Here is a 22224-nt window from a genome sequence, read left to right on the forward strand (position 1 = left end):
AAAAGCTGAAGCTTCAGCTAGCCATCTAGGGCTTAGAAAAGAATGTGACAGAAGTGGACTTTGGTGCTGAGTGAATTCCACTAAGTGGCAAGATTTAAGTTTGGTCCTCAGATTCCCTATGCAACCAAAAACGTGATAGTAAAGGCAATGTTCATCCCACGTGTTGATTCACGCTAAAAAAACCCTGGATGACAGGATTGTGTCCCGTGTCTTGCCACAGTTGGGCAATTAGACAACGCAACAGGAAATCTCAGTCCTAACCCTAAAATTCAGTGCCAAAGCCCCAGCTTCTAGGAGGCAAAAAAAGGCTAACTCTTTCTTTGAACATAAAATTAACAGTGCGGTTATAAAAAAAAGAAAAAAAAAATTTTGTCCATATGTGAGTAGATCTATCTGTGCTTTCATATCATATCCCAATCTCCCACTTTAAGAGACTGTATTAGCCACAAAGCTATAGGCTATAGAGGACTATTCTTATTCTCCTTTGTTGAAATTACAACTGAGATCAACAAATTAACTTGACCAAACCAGAAATGGGAAGGAAGAAAGCCAATATTGACCACGACTACAGATTAATGTTTAGGGCACTCTCTTGGGAAAGAAAATGTGGATTATGCCTCATACCTTAGTGAATATTTTAGATTCTTATTTTGACCACAAAGAGAAAACCCAGGTTTTCATTTTTTCAAGTTACTAATCAGCAGGTACAAGAAACACGTTTGCACTTCTCTTCCCTTATCTCCGGGACTGCACTGAACCAGAATGAATCTACTTCAATCAAACTTGCTTTTCATTTTGTCGAAGACTTTCTAAAACTTACCTAATGTCATCATCTGTGACTATGAAAGCTTTGCAGAGGGGTTGAGATGTATTAAGCCAGACAGCTGGGTTCTTCTCAACAGCCGCAGAGAGCTGCCCCGTGATAGGTGCAGAACTGGTGTGCAAAGCACTAGCAACAGCTGATAACAGGGTATCGTCATTGTTACCTGGGCCAACTCCTAAAACAAAGAAAACTGAGTAGTTACAATTTCCATTCCATGTGCAACTTCCAGTGGCAGAGCTCTTCTCAGTTTGTGAGGTTCTGCATACTCATGATACGCATGGTTGTATAATCTAAACAGTTAAATGCAAGTGGCTTTGTAATAGCACAGATCCTACGTGTAAGTTAGGATTTCAAAAGACATCTAATTTCTAAAACTGGCTAGGTTTTTTGCTTACCCTAGCAATTATAAAATCATCAATTTTTTAATAAAGATGATCACATCATAGATTTATCAGTCACATATTGAAATAGTTTCTTTGCAGCTTCGTGCTATTAACCCACACCAGTACAGTCTTTGCTTTAATGCTACAAGGTATTAAATTAATTCTGGAAAATAAACACTGGCGATTTTTACAACACTCAAATTCCCAAGGAAGTCTCCCAAGCAGTGGAACAAAGTTATTAATTCTGAACTACAACTTGAACATATTTTAGATCGACTTTCACCAATAAGAGTGCAGTTCTGAAGTGTGGTTTATATTAACTGCATAAATGAACTAAAAATAAACATTGCTTTGGAGACTGAGGTATTTTGTCAGCAAGAACATTTACAATCTGAAGTTCACTTAATCTGACTGTAAACTGAGAACTTGTTAAGAGCTTCAAAACCTCTGTCCTTTTTAAGCACAGATAACTTGGTGGATCTGAAGCAACTGCAGCAAGTGAACACAATACCTTGAAGACCTTTAGGTAGCTCCATGGATTTTATGATTTGTTCACTGACATCCGATGCGCTGAGGCCTTGTAGCCTCTTCTCCCAGAAGAGCTGAAAAAGAGAAAACAAGATCGCTCATTAAAAATAATAAAAAAAACCCCTAAAGCAATTCCATTGCTTTGTTTATTAGCTGGGAACATGTTTCCATTTCTCACAGAAACCAGTTTCTTGACCCAAGAGATTTCTGTTTAATGATAGAGGTTTCTCTACTCACTCCTATCTTGCTGGTCTGAAGATTCATCCTGAAGTTCTGGGCTGGACATTGGCCACATCTATTCCTTAAAAAAATACCTTTTCTATTTAGTAGTGATGAAAGCTACTTAAAAAGTTGTTGATTTCCATTCCACAGGAAGCTACATTTAACAAATGATCTTAATAAGGAGGGAAGCAAGAACATAGCTATGCAATTTCCTGTGGAAAGGGCATTCAGAAATAGTTTGATTTTTCTGCAGGATATCGGGGAGCAAAAAAAAAAAATCTATTTCTTCTCATGCCTGCAAAACTTGAGACAAAAAATTAGACAAGCAGTTACTCTAATTCCGAGGAAATTCTTTGTTGCGGCTGGGTACCCAAAAGCCTCAGTTTAAGATAGGGCTTTTGAACGTCACATTCTGTTCTAAAACTGGAAGTGAAACAACTGGAGCATCCTCTTTCATCTTCTGTGGAGCCTATATTGTGATATATAGTGTGATGCAGTCACACTGCATCAGAACTGAAGCACTGTACATCAGTGATTCTTATTCAGAAAAAAACCTACCATTTTTTCAGATACAGAGGTAGTAAAGAAAAAAGCAACAAAAGCCATCTACCTTAGCATTAAGAGTATACTACTGACTGAAAATAAAACATGCAGCTATGCTAAGAAAAATGCGATACTCTCCACAACATGTCTTTACAGCTTCATAAATCAGTAGGTTGAACGATATTTGTGTTGCCTGAGAGATTACTATGTCATTTTATAGACATCTACTTATTTAAGCACTCTTCTCTGGACAATAGGACACATTTGTCACCAAGTTTAGAACCCAGTAGCTTAGAAAACCCACACAGGATCACCTCTTCAAGGTATTTGCAAACTCTGGGTACATCACACGTTCTTGACATCTCTGTGATTTGACAGCTTTTTGAAAATACTCGTTGCTGCTTGTGTCTCATTTTACTAGAACCACTTAAACTTCAAATGCTTCCTGTTAACTGACTCCTCGCTCTTAACTAGTCTTCATTTTCAACATTCCAACCCAGGTTTGAGCTACATTGTTAGTTGAGTATCTTTTATCTTGTCAAATGTTAAATATTTAGTACCTCCAGTCATTCACTCCTGCTGTTTACCACTTTTGCTAAGCCCCCACCCCAAGAAAGCACTCGAGATGTCTTGTAGCAGTCCTCACAGCTCTGTGGATGAAGTGGCAGTGACTTAAAGCTGGCTAGAACGCTGAAGAAATCCTTCGTTAGAAAGGCAAACCCAGCAACTCACTAGCCAAACTCCAAAAGTAGTTATCATATTCGGATAAACGGAGTCAAAGGAAAATTCTGTCAATTCAGTATTTCATCACTGGGTTAGCTTCCCGTCTTGATAAAGTCGCTACAAAGCTTATTCATGTTTTTGACTGTTTAAAGAATAGAAAAGCTTCCAAGATTTGGAAAGTGTAGTGCAATATTGATTAGGTGGAGCTTCCAGCACCAGCGTTCACTCAGCTCTTGAAGGACTGATTTCGAATGCAGGAAAAAGTCTACGCAACTACCAACACCTCAGCTGACTTTGGGGTGAATGCCAGAGAGAAAAAAGCAGGTGGCCCTTAGACATACCTGTTAAAACAAGACCGAAGTGAAGCATATTCCTAGCACAAAGCTTCCAGCACCATTATACATAATTATTTGCAAACTATAACGATTGTGCTCCAAATTTTCATCTCCCCAGACCTCCTGTGAGACTGCCAAAGTCACTCTTACTACTTTTTTTTTTTTGCTCTTCATGAGAAATGAATCACATTCCTAGAGCTTTATTATTAAATTTGCTCTCCAAACCTTTATGGGTTCTTACGAGCCCACTCTGAATCTCTGTACCTTTTCCTGGGCCTTACAGAAGATTCTGAGTTGGACTAGACCTGGACAAGTATTTCCCTATCGGCTGCACCAGAAATAGCTATTAAGGGACACAGAAAGAGGGAAGAAGCTGCTAATACAAATTCAGAAAAAAGCTTTTCTGTTACTCCACTTACATGATGAAGATGCAACCATTCCACAGCAACGGCAGTATGCATTCAAGTGACTTTGCAAGTCTCGATGCGCAGAATATCTGCCTCTGAGGTTACAGCCCTAAAAATAGCTCACATTATTTAACTTGCAACTCTCTCATCATTAGTGAGAGAGGGAATAGAAAGAGAAAATAAAGCTCAGGTTCAGAGGATTTGTGACCCGCTAAGTGGAGAAATAGGTACCTAAATTAGGAGCAATTCATAAAAACCCCATCTAGTTTAACAGCTAGGCATCAGGATCCATAGAGCACGGCCATGGCAGACTGCGCCCTTGGCATTCGTCTCCTGCCCAAAGCCATCTGGACTTCATAAAACAAGTAACAGCCCCTCAGCACAAGCGTGTGCAGATACAGCCACTCAAATTCAACACACGCCTGCCAGCAACGGAGGCCACCTTCTGCATAATAACCTTACATGATCTCAAAATTAGAGGTTTCCTTGTAAAATAGAGGGAGCTATCCAGACTCGGCTTTTCTCAGCTTGAGTGCCCTGGAAAGTATCATAATCCCTGAAGCACAGGGCAGGCTGATAGGGTCCAATCTTCCTTCCTCCTGCTGAGAACGCACCAGTACAGCCAGAAAAGCAAGATTCAGGCCTCCAGGAAAGAAGCATTAGCAAACATGAGACCCTGTTATTCAGTAATGAGAATCCTGATGGGACCAGGATAGGAAGGAATGAGAAAAGAACCAGATTTCCAAATTCATCATTGTTACGGTGCTATTTCATTACTAACACAAAATGAATAACCATTCTGAGGATTCATCAGTCAGTTAGGGGTATTCATGCTGTTGGAGGATGAAAAATGGCTCAATTTTAGTTTTGCTTGACGTAGTGGTTAGGGAACACACACTGAAAAGAGCCTAAACCCTGGATCCTTCATCTACTGATGTTTGAGTGTTCTAGGTTCAGAAAGACGCAGCAGCCAAGTGCTCCGTTTCCTAGGAAATTCATCAATATCCATTATGCCAAAAGTAATGCAATAATCTCCTGTCGAGCAAAAACCGCATCTCTTATCACTCAAATTTACTACACTACGGGCAACCCTGGGTTTTTTCCCCCGTGACGGAGGAGGCAGCATGGGAATGCAATGCCAAGGTCCCCAGGGTGGAGCAGAGTTTTCGCTTCCTTGTTGTTCTGAAACTCCGCAATGGCAGAGCTGTACTACAGCTGTGCTTCTGAAGTTCTTTGTTTGGAGAATTATAAAATATTGCTTCCTCCATAATTGTTTCTTGTCCAAGAAAAGCTATTTGTGACTAATGGTGAACTATAATCTAACCCGTGATCTCTGTAAAAACACAATCTCCTAAGCAACTATTATTTCTCATTCAGACAACAAAGAAATGATAGATTAGCCTCTCCATTGCAAGAACCACCAAATACAAACATATTATGAGCTGCTCCTTTTCCTTACATAAATAAAAGTCTATTTGCAGTTGCCCAAGCAATGGAAGCCTACAGGAAATTTTTGCTGGAAAAGAATCCATTCCAATTCTATTATTTTTAAAAGAAAAGCACGTATGTTCTTAACATTCAAATATTCTTGGAGGGTGACTGATTTATACATAAATCAATCCATCAAGAACCTCAAATTTCATCTGCCATTTACTATTTACAGAGTATTAAAAATACCATAGGTGTCAACAGAATGATGTAGTTGACTGGACACCCAGTAGAAAGGAAAATGATTCTGGTGTTGGTGAGTTCAGAGATTTGTTTCCTGAGGTGGTTTCTTCCATTTAGACAGCTACAAATATCTGCTCTTAACTTGCAACAGTAGTAGTCAGAAAAAGATACCATCTAATTCAGAAGTATGATGGACACAGCAAGTTTAACAGCACAATCACAACTCCAGGTAGCTGCCTTGGCATCTTCCCAGCTCTCAGGAAGCGTATTTATTTCCACACTGCTTGCAGATGCATTATAACCTGGTACGCAAGCCGATGTTAGTCATGTCTACACAAAATATAGCCAACATATCTCTACTGTACTGCAGACACAGACAGCCTGCAAATTTGTTATGTTTTAAAATGTTTCAAAGGCTAAGTGAGACCAGAATGTCAGTTACCATTTGGGAAAGTGCTCAAGTGATTGACATTGCAGGCAGTTAAATGAGGAAATATGACTAAAGAGAGGTCTTTTCAAAGTCTCCATGGAAGAATTTAAAAGGACTGAGAATTTCTCCAGAAAACTGGATAAATTCTTTCCTCTCTTTATATCCAGTTGCTGAGTTGCTCAGCTCTGCTGCATCCATAATTGCCAATCAAAATTTCAGTGTTCCTTTAGCTGTCTGGGAGAAGGAGATGAAACTTAGCAATCTCATTGGGTTCCTCCATCCCTCTTTTTGATAATTCTAATAGATATTAACTGAGAAGCTTAAGATTTCCAACCCTATCTAATTTTAGATTCCAATCTCTTAAGTTGATCCACAGGAAATAAAATCACATCTATTTGACAAAATACAAAGTGCTAAGAGCTAAATACATCTTTCTTGTTAAGAACTGTTCACAAGAAGACATACATAAAATGACACCCTCCAATTCTTCATGTAAATTAGGCTTTTTAGGCTGCATATATCTTATGACAAGAAATGACTATGGTCAGATTTAATTTGTCATATATAATCCTATTCAATAATCCATTACAATACAATCCACTGCAAATATATATGACAGTAAGTAGAAAAGAGACTTTCAAATCAATTTTAAAGAGTGCTTCTGGCCTACAGATAGATGATGTTACAAGTAAATACATCAGGTTTATCCTAAGGTGTTTTTAAAGAGTAAATACCCTCAGATTTATCCTAAGGTGTTTTTTAAAGGTGGTTGTCTGCCACAGCACTAGATGAATCAGATCACATAATACTAACTGACTACCTGATTTTCTCAAAATGAGCTTTGACGAGAAGGATGGCCTTCTTTTAAACACTTGAGATGTGTTCGCGGAATGTTTTTAGCCAAATGTATCAGGAAGATACGGAGGTCAGTGCTTTGCAAATTCGTATCTACCCTGAAAAGGTCAATAAACGTGGAACAGTGTGAACCAAGAAGCTCTAACACACAAAGAAGAGGGTAAGTGCTCTACAGAGGACACAGACCGGGACCTTTTGGAGACACCAAGTGAGTGTAGATACAAGGGGCAGCGATCCATAAGAAAGAAGTTTGATTTGCAGCACCACTCCATTTGATCCAGTTAGGTGCAGACCACTTAACAGGCAAGAAACTCAATTTTAAGCTATTACATAAAATATTTACTGCCTATAATCATTTCAAATAGTTACAGGACTTCCTCTGCTTCACATTCACTCTTCTTCATTGAGGAATACTCTAATCCAGATGCACCAGTGGAGCATTAATGTGCCCGAAGTGCTGCTGCATCTAACGGCCTTTTTGCTAAATAGGAAGGAGGGAGAAAACAACGTGATCTTAAGACAGTACTGGACACCACTGAAGAGGAAGATGGTTGCATGATTTTTTGATTCACCATTAATTCCAGTTTGAATTTCACAAATGCTAATCTGACTTTTTCAAATCCAAACCCTTACCCTTAAATTCATCAAGAATGTATCATATCAAAACTTACTAAGTCTAACAGTGGAGAGGAGGCTAAAACAAGTTTTTTCTTTCTTTCCTTGCACGGCCTACTAACAATCCTTCAGAATTCCTTTTCTTACACTGGTTTATCAGTGGACTCTGCGAGGGAAAAAAACCCAAAGCCACAGAAATAGTAAGAAAAACCTATCTTAAGTAAGCTTATGGAGAGTCAAAATATTTTGAGCAGGTTGATACATCAAAAAGAGATGTTAAAGCACTTTGAAGAAAGCTGCAATTGAGGCTATTAGATTTGCTATTGAGGAACTTACAGGTTCTCCTGTCATTTGATTAGATATGAAGAATTCGAGAAATCTCCGTGGATTGATGGGTACCAGTATTTGAACAAAAGCCACATAGAGGAAGACAACTGATAGTTGAGAGAAGTCTAGTGAGTACCAGAAGACCCTTCAGAGCATACGCACACAGCTCAAGTTCTGACACTACCCACTTCCAGGATTCTCCAGAACATTTCCATTTTTTCTCGGGTAAAGTTCTCCACTGATAATGAGTAATCTAGAAAACCTTTAAGAATGGCTTTGAAAGCTTTAAGATGCTGTCTTGCAGAGCTGTTGCTTGAAAAAGGCTTAGACAACCTCATGACACTTCTTGTGTGCAACGAACTGGCGTGCTGAATGTACGGAACCAGCAGTTGCCACAAAGACCTGTTGCTCTAATTGACAGATTTACCTATACAAAGATCATAGGCAACCTGTTATTAGTTTATCTTTCCAAGAACTACCACAGGGCTTAATGCTTAAAGAAGAGCTGCTGCCAAATATCTTCCCTGCCAACACCAATAAGCATGTCTTCTCACTCCCAGGTCATGAAAAAAATTACTGCCTGCCAACGGAACTACAGTACTCATTTATTTTGATCTCTACATAAGGAGGCAGGCCAAAGAGAATTGTCAGGGAATTCTGGTTAGACTGTCTTTTGAAAAGGGAAATACAATAGATATAAGCAGATAAAGCTTTCGGAGATGGCTATCTAAAACTACAGAAACAAGAATCCCTTAAGGGATTTGGGCCAAGGACTGAAGAAACAGGGAGGAATGACACTGGAAGTGGTAACTGAATAAGCTTTATATAGAAATAGGCAATATAGTCAGTGTTCCCAGCATTCACCTGAATATCCACACTGATATATTTACAGTCTATGTAACGGAAAGTTTGCACAGCTGAGTATGAGAGAAGACAGTGATACATGTAGGGATTATTTATGTAACAAAAATACAGGCTTTATCTGGAGGGGAAGAGAATTCAAATACACTTGCAAGGCTGCATTTGTCCAACAATTGTATCTCACGTGACAGGTACACCACATGGAGCCGGCTTTATTAAGAATAAAGTTTTCCAGCAACTTCAGTCCTTACTCCGTCTTCTCTACTTTGTCTCAACAGATCACATCAAGAAAAGAATCATTGCTTTTCAAAAACCAAGCAAAGATCATATCTATTAATATTTATGCTCCAGCTAGTGAGTAAAACATCAGAATGAACTGCATGCTACGTTCAAACAAGATGTGCATGTGCGTGCATTTAAGTATGTGCATATGAAGGGTGCACACGTGATCGATGACTGGAGTTCCTCCACGCTCCTGGGTACTAATACTAAAGAAATATTGCTAATTGCATGATAGAAATCTGTGCGTAAAGAAACCAGATCACTGGAAACTGTTTAGGAAAGCTGTCGATTTGCTTAAGATTCTCCAGGAACTACCTACATTAAATTGCTTTATTCCAGATTTTTTTGTTCACTCAAATTTTATACAAAACCAACTGTAACAATCTGTTCTCTCCCTTCCCCAAGTCTCCTACCTATGTCAATCATCACTGCTCAGGACCATGACCAATCAGAAACAGCTCAAGGCAGCATTCTAGCTTGGAGAACAGCAAGAGTAAGACACACCAAGATTTGCTTTGCTGTTAGATATAGAAGATTAACTACTCTACATTCAGTGCAAACAGAGTTAGCATTTCTTCCAAATGAAGTACGTCAACAGGGAACAAGAATAGTGTTTAAAGTGACCTCTTCCAAAGATGCACTGTCGCAAGCAAGGAGAAAGGAATTTGATTGAAAAAGAATGCTGACGCAGTGATCAGCAGATGATGATTTCTCGAAGATCTTGCTATAGCTTAATCTGTTAGAGCCTATCTTAAGGAGGCAAAGACTTAACTTGGGTAGGTTTGAAAATAGCCTGTTCTGTGAATCTTTACTGGATAGTCATTCTCAAAAGACAAGCGATGCATTCCCAAAGATTTCAGTCACTATGTATTCGAAAAGATTCTGGAAGAAAGAAAACAGGGAGGAAATACGCAAGCATGAAAGGGTTTGAAATCCATCAAGATATGAATCGCCAGGCATCCATTTCTCTTGCCACAGAGGTGCCATAACTTTCATATGCTTTGGTGATCGTTACTGGTTCAGCAGACATGATCAAAAGGAAAATTCCTGACACACAAAGTGTAGTAGTTCAAAAGGAAAACCCAAAGAATGCGAAGAGAATCAACAGACACATGCAATTATGCATCTTTTAGATCTGAACGTGATACACTTACATGGCCCCTGCTGAACTTCATGGGACCAACAGTGAGGTTAGCTGTGGCCTTCAAATCTTGCTAAAAGACATCTCAACAAGATGATCCAATATGGCTCGATATTTCTTCTTTTTCTTTCTCACCTGAATTTAGAGGATGCAGAGTCTAAATTCCTTATGTTATTTCTTACAAGAACAGCATTCAAGATGTTTGAAAGTGCAACATTAGAGACAAGCTTAAGTTTCAAAGGAAATGTTGTTAAAAGTTAGTGACATATGAGTGTACAAACATTTGAACATGCCTCCGCGTTTTCTTCTCATCCCTGCACTCCTGAGATAGAATAAGGTGTTTCAATTTGATGGTAGCAATGCTATGACTCAAAAAAATACAAGTCAGACTTAAAAACAATACCTCAATCCAGTATACACTACATCATTACCTCATGTGATCATTCGCTCATTAACTAGATTTCTGTTTCTTCTCAGCTCCCTCCTCCCCATAAAAAACAAACTCAAAAAAGCACTGTGTGAACAAGTGATCTGTCATTGATATAAAGAAAAGCAGCTAAAGGAGAACTTGCGTAAGATGAGTTTATGTTACTGTGGTTTGTATTTACAGTAGTATTATAGTGAAAAAGAAGGATTTAAAATACAATTATTGATTGATTTTCCACAAAGTTCTTCTATATAAAAGAGAGATGTTACTTCTTGATGATAACTGTATTTTTATAGAAACTTCTATTAAGAAGCTGCACATGACTTTTTTTTTATATTTGATGTCTAATTGTGACAGCATAGCCCATATCTGAATTTCAAGAGGAATATGGCAATCAAATATAGATGAAGTTTTGGATTAAGAAAAAATAATCTCCATATGAACTGTTATTTCTGTATTTTTTTTAATTGTATGTATTACACACATTTCTCTAAGTAACCTTCCAGATAGGAATTCTCGTCTGTAATTGAAGCAGAGCTGAAAACAAGCCCATTTTCAGCATGTTTCAACTTTCTGAGCAGTAAGGATGGAAAGAGAGTAATTCTTACCTGTCGTGGCTGCTCTGTCACTCGCTGCGGATCAGATCTTACTTTGTTACTAGGATGATTGGTAACTTTGGTGACTGGTTGTTTGAAAATGGATGCAGTTTGTCTGATTGGTAAAGTTGTATTTAAGTCTGGTTTTCCCTGTTAAAAAAAGAAAAAAAGTGAATTAACAAAAATTATACAGAAAAATTATACAAACTAACGTTGGATTCACCCTCTTCTACTGATGTGGAAAAGAAGGAGTCTTATGTTGGAGTAAAGGTTTCCCTTAAATGCTGTGCTTAACTAACCTGCGCAGATATCATTTAAAAAAAAAAGAAAAAAAGGTGACACTTAACTGATTCCACACCTTTTCACCTTCTTGGGAAGACTCAAACTGCTTGAAAATCCATCTCTTCTTTTGTTAAAATATATATGTTAATTGTGCAAGTGCCTTACATTTGAAAACAGACAGCTTCACCATCAGATGTCAAAATGAAATTCCAGAGCTTCAGAAAAATATGTTTATAGCCAACAGTTTATAGTCTTAAAGGACAGCAACCTCCTACGTAACTTTGGTCACAAATTTCCTAAGCAATCCCTACATCTAACAATTCTTAATTAAGTGCAGCAATTTATTCTGGAAAGAAACTAAAATCAGATAAATTTTAACAAGTCTTCAACAAATCTAGTTTTTATCAGGTTTGCGAACTGCTGATTCCCAGGCATCAGATCTAACTTTATCAATAATATCTTGGCTCGCATTAAACCCTCAGGAGATACTAGTGCCTGAACCCCTCTCCGTAGCAACAACTCCAAGAGTATTTGGGGTGGGGGAAGAGAATTCTCCCATAACCCCCAGCACTGATGAAGAAAGAAAAAGATAGATCATCGCCTGCATACCATTCTAGCTTTTCTAAATCTGTCTATCCAAGAGCAGACTGCCAGTTTGAAGTGCCGTGCCAACAGAACAGCACTTTACAGCTTTTTGTTTGTTATCCTCCAACTCCTGAACGCATAATTTCAGACCTTCCTGCTCTTGCATTTTGTCTGACATTTTTCTCACTAAAAATAATTCCCTTTTCTTTTTTCCCAAGGTGTGACTGAGAAGACATGTCATTAATTGACACAAGAGAGACACTGAAAATAAATATCCCGTGATACATATTTTCCCAATGAACATGTATCAAAAAGCAAGTTCACTATTTTGCAGGACAGTCTGAAGCACTTCAAAAGATTTAATAGCCATATCTAGTTTCTGACAAAGAAAAATGGTTAAGCTTTTGCTTTTTGAAAAGTTTACTGCTACTTATTCAAAAGAAAAATAAAATTATTATGTAATATTTCATATCTCAGAAGTTTTATAATTGGCTGTGAGATCACAGCTCAAACATTACACAATGAACATCAATATTAGACCCCATCCAAGGATCATGTTAAAAAGGTTTTTCATGAGGATTTTTTAGAAATGGGAATTAAATCTCAATCTTGAAATCCTCCATATTTAGACTATAAAGTTTGGACTACAAGACTGTATAAAAGTTTAAAAATCACTCGTTCCTAAGCTGAACACTCTGGAATTTCAGATGATGAAAGTCAGAATACTGACTATAGATATTCTGTAGCGATCTGTATAAAAATGAAATTAAAAATATGGCTTATTAAGCAATAAGCCTTCTCTTCACTGGATCTGTCTCAGATTTAATTGTTATTTTAAAAGCACACATCCTTCTTTTAGAGCTTTGCTAGAGCAATGTGACATGGTAGTCCCTCCACCATCAGAATGTTCTGTATTTTAGCATACCTCGGTTCTTACAAGGTGGATAGTTGATGAGAAAGGGAGTGTGAAATCATTCTTCCTACACGTGTACAGTGCATAATCTATAAACTCGCTATAAAGAGAATATCATCTCTGCACTCCACAGAAAGTAATTTTCATTATGAAGACCATTCTACAGGCAAGCTACTTAATCCCAAAATACATCCTACACACTACAACGGTTATTATATTGGCTGCTCCTACCCAACTATTTGATTCATCTGTTGGGTGGGGGGAGAGGAGCCTTTTTCTACAGCCTTGCCAGGATGACACGGTGCTATTAGATCCTTCCTAGCAGAAAAAATAAGGAATTCCTCCATGTAATTCTAAGGAACGCAATTTATAAGAAGGAGCAACAGAGTAACGCTTCATATTTATCTAGGTATCTCAACAGAACCTAAATGAAGAGATAGTTTCAAGATTTCAGGCCTCAATTTTTCATGCAGATGGCAAAGAAGGTGATTTATCAAGAGTACGACACATATTCTTAGCTATTTAACAGTATGACTCAATTCACGCACTCGTTTATAAGTTAGCTCTGTAGCGTTTTGGGAATCCTTGCTTAATACTGATTTGCTTATCTTCTCGTAAGAGCCAAAGCAGTTTTCCAGACCAAAAGAAGAAAGATGCTGGAACATACAGGTGAATTCTGAAAGAGTTCTAGAAATCCATTCTTTTCAACAGAAGCGATTCTGATCACAGGTCTCTATTCTTACCACTCCTTTAAATTCAAAACAACCTTGTTATTTTATAGGTCCTCTTTCTTCTTCATTTCCAGGAAGCAGTTAACTCATTAAAATAGAGTAAGGCTAAACCCACAAATTCCAGTGGAAGTTTTCCTCAGAAATTCAGACACTTACCATTTCTGGTTTGTAAACTTACAGCCAGAAATGAACCAGTCACCATGTCTTGCAATATTACAGCTTTCAAGTGGGAAAAAGCAGCACATCTTCAGCTCCATCCCTAACACACTGTTGATTCTTGTCTAACTGGGACCAGGGTTTCCGTGGCCAGAGCGAATGGCAACAGAGCACGAGTACTTCTGCCTGATTACACTGAATAGTTTTAACCAACCCGATAAATCACCATTTAATTAGCACGGAAGTCATAAGACCTTTTTATACAAAGCAAAAGTGAGAATTTAAGCTTATAAATAAATCTAGACATCATTCTTCTCCTAATGTTTCACCCAGGTAGTCCCAGGCCACTAGAAAAATACTTTCAGATATTTTGGTCATTGCTTTTAACCCGTGCTTTGCGTGGTGGATACTGGTTATGGACTCTATTTTTTTTTTTTTTTCCCACTGATGATGACAATAGGAAGTCTAATGTTAGACTTTTTCATATATAATATATATTTTCATATATAATTAAAGCATCTCGGATAAGCAAAGAATCACCAACTAGAGCCAGACAGTAATGGCATGTACTTAACATTTGCACAAAGTATTTTGATAATGAACTTTCCTCACACCACATAACTTAATTCACACCAGAACCTTGATAGACCTTGCTTATCCTACAAGCTTCGCATTCCCTAATCTTATGACATCAAGTTCAAAGTAGTATGTGATGCTTTGAAGTCCATGCCCCCAAGGCATTCTGTGCAGTAGCATCAGTATTAGTAGTAAAATAGCTATTAAAACTGACAAACCCGATAATATTACAGAGCCATCTGCCATATGGGGGATAAATCTGGTTTAGCAAACATTTCTAGAACCAAAGTCTTAGCTTCAAGTTCATGAAAAATATTTACAGGTTCCTTTTGGCCTGCGATGTGACTTAAAGAGAAGTTAAAAAATAAAGCCATTAAACTTAGGAAAATAAAAAAGGAGATTTCTGCAGGCAGTGTGAGAAATTAAGAAAATTCAGCTACATTAATGATAAGGCCCCCAGAATTAAAGTGAAACCCTGATGAATTATAAACTAAGCAGGAAATACAGGTTCAAGGGCTAGATGTCCCATATATTTTTTTTTAATCAAGGCTATATCCTTGAAAATAGTCATTAAGATAAACTGTTTAAACTAAGAACAGACCAACTCCTAAGCACTGTAATTATAATCTTACGACTTTCCTACTTTATTTCCTTTCTAATCATAGTCACATCTGGGCTTTCTGATCTCATTCTAAATAAACAGTCTCTCATTCGTAGCACTGAGTTTCGAACAAGAGAAATAAACTTTGAGTTTCAGAAAGTTGCAAAGCTCACCCATCTCCAGCACCCGCAGATCTTCAGATGTACAGGGGGAAAAAAATTGTCACACATTAACTGGAAATAACTGATATTAGGAGAAACTCTATTTCACAATAAATCATAAGCCAGCCATACATAAGGTTTATTCATGACAAAGGAAGGGCTTGCAGTACATCCTAACAGAAATAAGTAACAATCTCTACACCCAACACCTTTCCTGAAGGACAAAAAGCTCTTTTGAGCTTCCCAGATAGAAGAAACTATCTACATATTTCAAATGGTCAGACACAGATTGCTTCATTTCAGATGGCGATTAAGCTTAAAATACTCAGTTTTAGGCACACCTACACAGCTTCAGCCTTCAGAAACACAGACACATGGTGGGTTTTTATTATTGTTTATTGCTTGACTACTCTCACAACCCAAAATCTCTTCCTACTCTGGGAACTACAGCAATGTATCAGCTAGCAGAAATCTCAATGTTCCCCGCTCATTTTGACTCTTTAAAAGTAGTTTATGCTCCAACAACAGTTTCCAAAATAATTTCAGTCTACTGCCTTTCCAAAGACATGTAGTTCCAGAAGTATCAGTGCGTCCCGGACACAGAAATGTTTTTAAATCTCAACAATATATTTCCAGGCCTTTCAAATCCCTTAACCTAAGAAGTCACTTATAACCAGACAGCATGTTTCACCAGTAGTCTCTATTACGTTTTCTTTTCAAAATAGACACTTGATGAGCATATTTTTCTAAGCACAGTGGTATGCTGTTATCTATTGGATTCATACTCAATTGTATTCCTTATTTCAAAAGCACTTCAAATAAATAAAATAACTTCATTTGCGAGTGAAATGTCAAAATGGTTACACAGAAAACAATGGCAAGATCAGTATAGGTTGAAGGAAGACTCCTCCTGCGGCTTTACGGTAAATAAACCTATCATATATATGTCTTTATTGCCAATACTGAAAGCTCAGTAAGAATGCACAACGCTAAGACTGGAAAAGAATATTTCTGTGTCGTTTACACTGTTGTACATTAACGTCACAAAATGAAGCAGATTCATTAGCATATATTATCCTCAGCTCCATTTTAAGCCAGGTGACATACAGTATGGCAATCTTGACATTGAGTTCTAGTCTGCCAATGATGAGAATCTCCAAAGTTAGAAGCCAGATGGCATTTCCATCCACCAGCTGCATAAATCTAACTGCCTAGACACGTCCAAGAAAGAAAACTCAAGTATATTTTGATATTCCTTCTTGAAACATAAGGGGAGCCAAAGAATTTAGAAACATTTGTGGTAAACTGTTTGTACAAAAACAAACAACCCATAAAATACAAGCAAGTTTATACACAAACTTGCCTATGCAAGTCCGTCTTTTACGGCCCCCCAGCAGCAGAGCTGCAAGGCAGACTAGAAGATGACCACAACTGATTTCTTTCAGTGTCTGTGGAAGAAAACATAACCTTCAGGAATAAGTTGAGATCTCATTTTAACTGCCACAGGAACCCTGCAGAAATTCTTGAAAGCTCAGGAGTTAGAGATTCAGTCACTTTGAAATAATAAATGTTATTCACCATTAAAAAAAAAAAAAAAGCATTTTTTCTAATTCTGTATTTAACAGAGCTACTGTGAGCAACACTCAAATAATCTAAGATCACAGGAATTCAAAGTGAGCACAGACTCATCCAGATTTTATAAACCAAATTTTGTAATTTCTGCTCATGCAAAAAGCCTAACCAAAACCTTTCTTTGGACTACCCCCAAATGTTATATTATTTGAAAGTCTCATGTCTGTGGGAAGAAAATATTAAATAAATTGAACACATGCTTTAAATAAAAAGAAATCAGCATGAAATGTGTGGTTCACGCAGTACAAACGCAGATGACAAAAAACATCAGTGCACAAGACATAGCTATAACTTGTTAGGTATTTTCATAGACTACTGTAAATTACGAAATCTTGAAGAATAAAACACTTTAAAAAGAAAACATTTCAGGTTGTTACAGAAATCCTTTCAAACTGTTGTACGAGGTTTCTAAAGTTTGTTTTTATTATCTGAGAGTCAGCTAAATTTACTTGTCATGTCCCCGTGTGCTGCATCAGTTATTTCTCTTCTGTATGCTTTTATTTTTAATCCATTAGACACATTTTCTTCGGTATTCGAAAAGATACACTGATTTCAAAAAGAAATAGGCAATAAGAGAACAGTCAGATCAATTGAGAAAGGCTCAGCCTTAACCAGAAAACCACCTGGCCTTGTTAAGCTCCATAGCTGTACACAGACATCCAGATTTGTACAGAGAAATGGATTTGCCTCAGAAAACAAGCTTCCTGGCACGTATCGCGCACATTAAAAATGTGAACTATTTCATCTCAGAACAGGAAGATGAACATAGCAATTTGAAGCCTTGCACAGGAGAATTTCTTGGTGTCAACAGTCCTAAGTTTTCCCATTTAGAAGAACATCATTCAGGTAGGTGACTAGCACTGAGGTTCTCAGTGCCAAGCCAACTCCTGAATTACTCACTTTCGATTCATACTTAACCTCACCTTGATATTTTCTTGGTAGTAGCAGAGCATTCCTTCTATTTATAAATTTACGTCTCTACCACTGCTAAAAATTAAACATACATGTACATCTTAGAGGCGGACTGCTTTAAGCAGAAAAGAAATTGCTAAATGAACTACAGGAAAGGAAATTCTTAGGATATCCTTAAACACAGTATTTACTAACAAACCTTATTTTGATTGAGAGAATCATTCCTTAGTCTCTGTTTGTTCTTCTGCAATTTACTGGGCATCATCTTTCCCGTTCTGAAGTCAAAACTGCTGAGATCAACAGTGTTCCCCAGGTATCTTGCCAACTGAGGCTTGCTTCTGAACTTCTTACCACTTGGACTAAAAAGAAGAAAACACTTTAGTATGGTTTGTTGTACAAGAGGATACAACCTTGACTTCTTATAACAGGTTTTATACCTTGTTAAATATCTAAAAAGTTTCCGTTATCTTTATTCCATGTGGCATGTTCATTGGTGTGTTGATTAGCGATGGTATACCTGCCCAACCTCTGCATATCCGCTCCCATCCTTCGCCTGGGATTTAATTTCCGTCAGGCCGTTGGACTCTAGGATACGCTACACCTTGGGAAGCTGGGTGAGCTGCACAGCTAAACCAAACGGCAGTGTAGGAAGCGTAAAATGGAATGTGAGGCTGTGGCCAAGTGCAGGATGCTCTCCGCACGAATGTAAAGCCCGTATGCAAGGTTTAAACTGATTGCTAGCTAAGGCCAACCTAGACTCAACAGCAACCCTTCTCAGCTATCAGCCAGCAAGGCATTAAACAGATGAGCAGAACGAGGATTTGAGGTGACGTGCCATCTCTAGGCTGTTCAGTCACTACCACTGGTGAGCAAAGCCAGATAAGCAACTGAGCAACAAGCAAGCAGCAAGCAAGATGATGCAGAATATGAAACAGGTCCAAAGCTGCAATTGTGTATGTAGATCCCACCATCACAAATGAAATCAGTTGTAGGAGTTATTTTAAATCATCTTCATTTGGAATTATGGAATTATTATTACTCCAAAGTCCCAGCTGATGTTTTTGCGTAACATCAGGAAATACTCAATTTCCAGTTATCCTAAGACAGTGGTATGTCTACCGATCTTTTACATCACATAACTTTCTAGCTCCTCATCTCTACTTCATTCTCAAGCATCCAGAACACAGTCACACAGATTTAATCCACGCATATTTTCACCAGCCTCACCGGGCTTCCTATAGACTTACTGGTAACCAGTCTGCATGCCCTGTGTGCAAGCCATCGCTAATACGCAGATTACTGACAGTTCATTTCGCTGTAAGGGACAACGGTGCTGCCTCCAGACTTAAAAGCTCGCAGAAAATCAAAAACTGCAATGTAAAACTCGGACTGCAACACCAGTTGGTGCTAGCCTCTCAGTATAGATAGCTGTGGAAATAGCTAAATACCCGTAATGTGAAGCCAACAGTCCCTTGGTCTAATGCAAATTTTTATCCAATGAAACAAGTCAAGTGTCAAAATCTTCCCACTACTGAAATCCTAAAGGTTAACTCAGCTCAGAGAGTTTTTCACGCTACTTCCTTTCTGCAGAAAACTACTAAAGATTTTCGTTTTCTTCACTTTTCCAAAGTGTTTTTTTTTTTTAAAATTAAAAATACCTTGAGGCAAGAACTTCTGCACAGAAGAATATGTATGGAATTCTGGGAAAAACAGCTAATTAAGCCAAATGTTTTTCAAAGTCATTTAAATGAATCCAGAAATATGGAAAGACATAATTAACAAGAGGTAAAGGGTGGGAGAAAAAGACTTGAAACAGATCACAATCTGAAGCTAACCTCCTCAAGGATGGGTGTGGGAGGGAAAAAAACCCCACCACACATACATACACACACACATCCCATCACAAAACCCTTTTCTACTTCTTGTAAACCAAGAATTGAAGCTATGCTAGAAGCCAAACTAAACACCAGTTTTATTTTAGATAGTGGAGATTAACACCCTGGTTTGTTAACAGTAAAAAAAATCCGGCACTGAAGGTCAGAGACAGAGTGTCTTTTGCGGGGCAAGTAGGTTTGCTATTAAAATAATCTGACCCATTGTCTTTCATTCCCATTCAGGCACCTATAAGAAAAAATCAAGATAAAACTTTGTCAAGGATTGCTGGCTGACTGTCCCTGTTTCCTAACAGAGTGGAAGGACTGAATATACTGAATCATAGAACAGTTAGGGTTGGAAGGGACCTCACAGCCCATCCAGTCCCACCCCCTGCCATGGGCAGGGACCCCCTCCACTAGCCCAGGTTGCCCAAAGCCCCATCCAACCTGGCCTTGACCACTGCCAGGGAGCCAGGGGCAGCCACAGCTTCTCTGGGCACCCTGTGCCAGGGCCTCAGCACCCTCACAGGGAAGAACTTCTGCCTCACATCTCATCTCCATCTCCCCTCCTGCAGCTTCAGGCCATTCCCCTTGGCCTGTCACTCCCTGCCCTTGTCACCAGCCCCTCTCCAGCTTTCCTGGAGCCCCTGCAGGGACTGGAAGGGGCTCCAAGGTCTCCCCGCAGCCTTCTCTTCTCCAGGCTGAACAAGCTCAACTCTCTCAGCCTGTCTCCAGAGCAGAGGTGCTCCAGCCCTCGCATCATCTCCGTGGCCTCCTCTGGACTCTCTCCAACAGCTCCATGTCCTTCTTGTCCTGGGGACCCCCGAGCTGGACGCAGCACTGCAGGGGGGTCTCACCAGAGCGGAGCAGAGGGACAGAATCCCCTCTCTCGACCTGCTGGTCACACTGCTGGACAGGTTGGCTTTCTGGGCGGTGAGCACACACTGCCGGCTCATGTTGAGTTTCTTGTCCATCAACACCCCCAAGTCCTTCTCCTCAGGGCTGCTCTCAATCCATTCTCCTCCCAGCCTGTAGTGCTTGCAATTGCCCTGACCCACGTGCAGGACCTTGCACTTGGCCTTCTTGAACTTCATGTGGTTCACACGGGCCCACCTCTCCAGCCTGTTCAGGTTCCTTTGGATGGCATCCCTTCCCTCCAGCGTGTTGACCGCACCACCCACCTTGGTGTCACCAGCAAACTTGCACTGCCCATGTCCCCGACAAAGATGTTAAACAGCGCCAGTCCCCGTACTGACCCCTGAGGAACACCACTCGTCACTGGTGTCCACTTGGACATCGAGCTGTTGACCACAACTCTTTGAGTACAACCATCCAGCCAATTCCTTATCCATCAATAATTTTGCCAATTCCACAAGCAAACCCTGAAGTTGGTATTAATATTCTCTGTTCCAGACTTTTTTTTTTTTAATTAAAACCTGTATACACTTGGTCATTTTAGCCCATAGCTCAGTAACTACTGAGTAACAGCCTGTGTCATCAAGAGAGCACTCTTTACTAGCTTTTTCTCTTCAGCTTCCTTGCAGAGAAAGGTTCCATATATATGTTGAAGGAATCCGAAATTGCAGCAGTGAGCAGTTATCAGCCTAACTTCACTAAAAATTCTTCATGTAGAACTCTGAAAACAGATTTCACAAGTAAAAGCAAAGTTTATAAATGCATCCAACATTCTTAAATTCTATTATTTACACATCTAACATTTTGGGGGTCTTGTTTGGTTGGTTGGTTTGTTCAGTAATCCAAAAGCAAATCAGAGCATATGATCCAATATTCCATATTAGCATCTGCATGGATCACCAGTAGGGTGGGTATTAAATCCGCAGCACAACATCTACCACTTAACAGTGAAACTCTTAGCAGGGACAGATTGCAATCCATTAGCAAAATATCTAGTTTCACCTTAATTTCAGTGTTAACAAGAATTGCATTTTTAGGTCAATATTAAAAAAATTAAAAAATATCCAAATTAAAAAATAATCCAAGACAAAAAAGAAGCAACTGAAAATAGGCAAGTTTTTTAATTAAAAAAGTGTTTGATATTCTGTCCTATAGCTTTTGCTTCCATGTTTTCCCACACTGATGTGAAGGATGATAGACTTGCTTGATCTGTCCTCGACCTGACATGACAAAAACAAACAAAAAAGGCAGGCAGAGAGGAACCTGTCCACCTTAGCTTTGGTTGCCACTTCAGTCAAGTACTTATTCTGGATTTTTTTACATTTCCCTTATTCCACAATTCATTCTCATCATCCTACTTCCTTTGTAAGTGGCAAACCAACCATCCACCCTCTCTGACAAAAAGCAGAATCTGTTTTTCTTAGTCCTTAAGTGCTTAGTCTTGTATTCCTTACTATTTTCAATCTAAATCATCCCCTTATCTTTGAAGTCATTCAATATCTCCTGATTATTTTCTGATCCTCACTTGTTCTCACGATGCATACATGGCACACATCACTTGTGCACCCAAGTTAACAGATACTAACAGATTGGTTCCAAGAACATCGGCCATGCAACTCCATTAGTAGCTTACAACAATCATGAAGCCCTTGTTTTATCATAACCTACTATCGTCTCTTCTTCACCCCATAACTTAATCATGTTACAAAACCTGTAG

The 22224-nt window shown here is 38.8% G+C and overlaps 1 protein-coding gene across 1 annotated transcript in view; it reads right to left on the minus strand.

Moving 5' to 3' along the window:
- Positions 1 to 22224, minus strand: part of MBD2 (methyl-CpG binding domain protein 2) — a 40629-nt gene that overhangs the window by 9203 nt on the left and 9202 nt on the right. Inside the window, exons 2-5 of the mRNA XM_075740218.1 lie at positions 17918 to 18077; positions 11182 to 11319; positions 1718 to 1808; positions 821 to 998 (exon numbers count right to left, since the gene is read on the minus strand). Coding sequence (XP_075596333.1) covers positions 821 to 998; positions 1718 to 1808; positions 11182 to 11319; positions 17918 to 18077 — 567 coding nt within the window. The remainder of the gene's footprint in view (positions 1 to 820; positions 999 to 1717; positions 1809 to 11181; positions 11320 to 17917; positions 18078 to 22224) is intronic.

This window comes from Balearica regulorum, chromosome Z (assembly GCF_011004875.1).
Source record: "Balearica regulorum gibbericeps isolate bBalReg1 chromosome Z, bBalReg1.pri, whole genome shotgun sequence".
Classification (NCBI taxonomy): Eukaryota; Metazoa; Chordata; class Aves; order Gruiformes; family Gruidae; genus Balearica; species Balearica regulorum.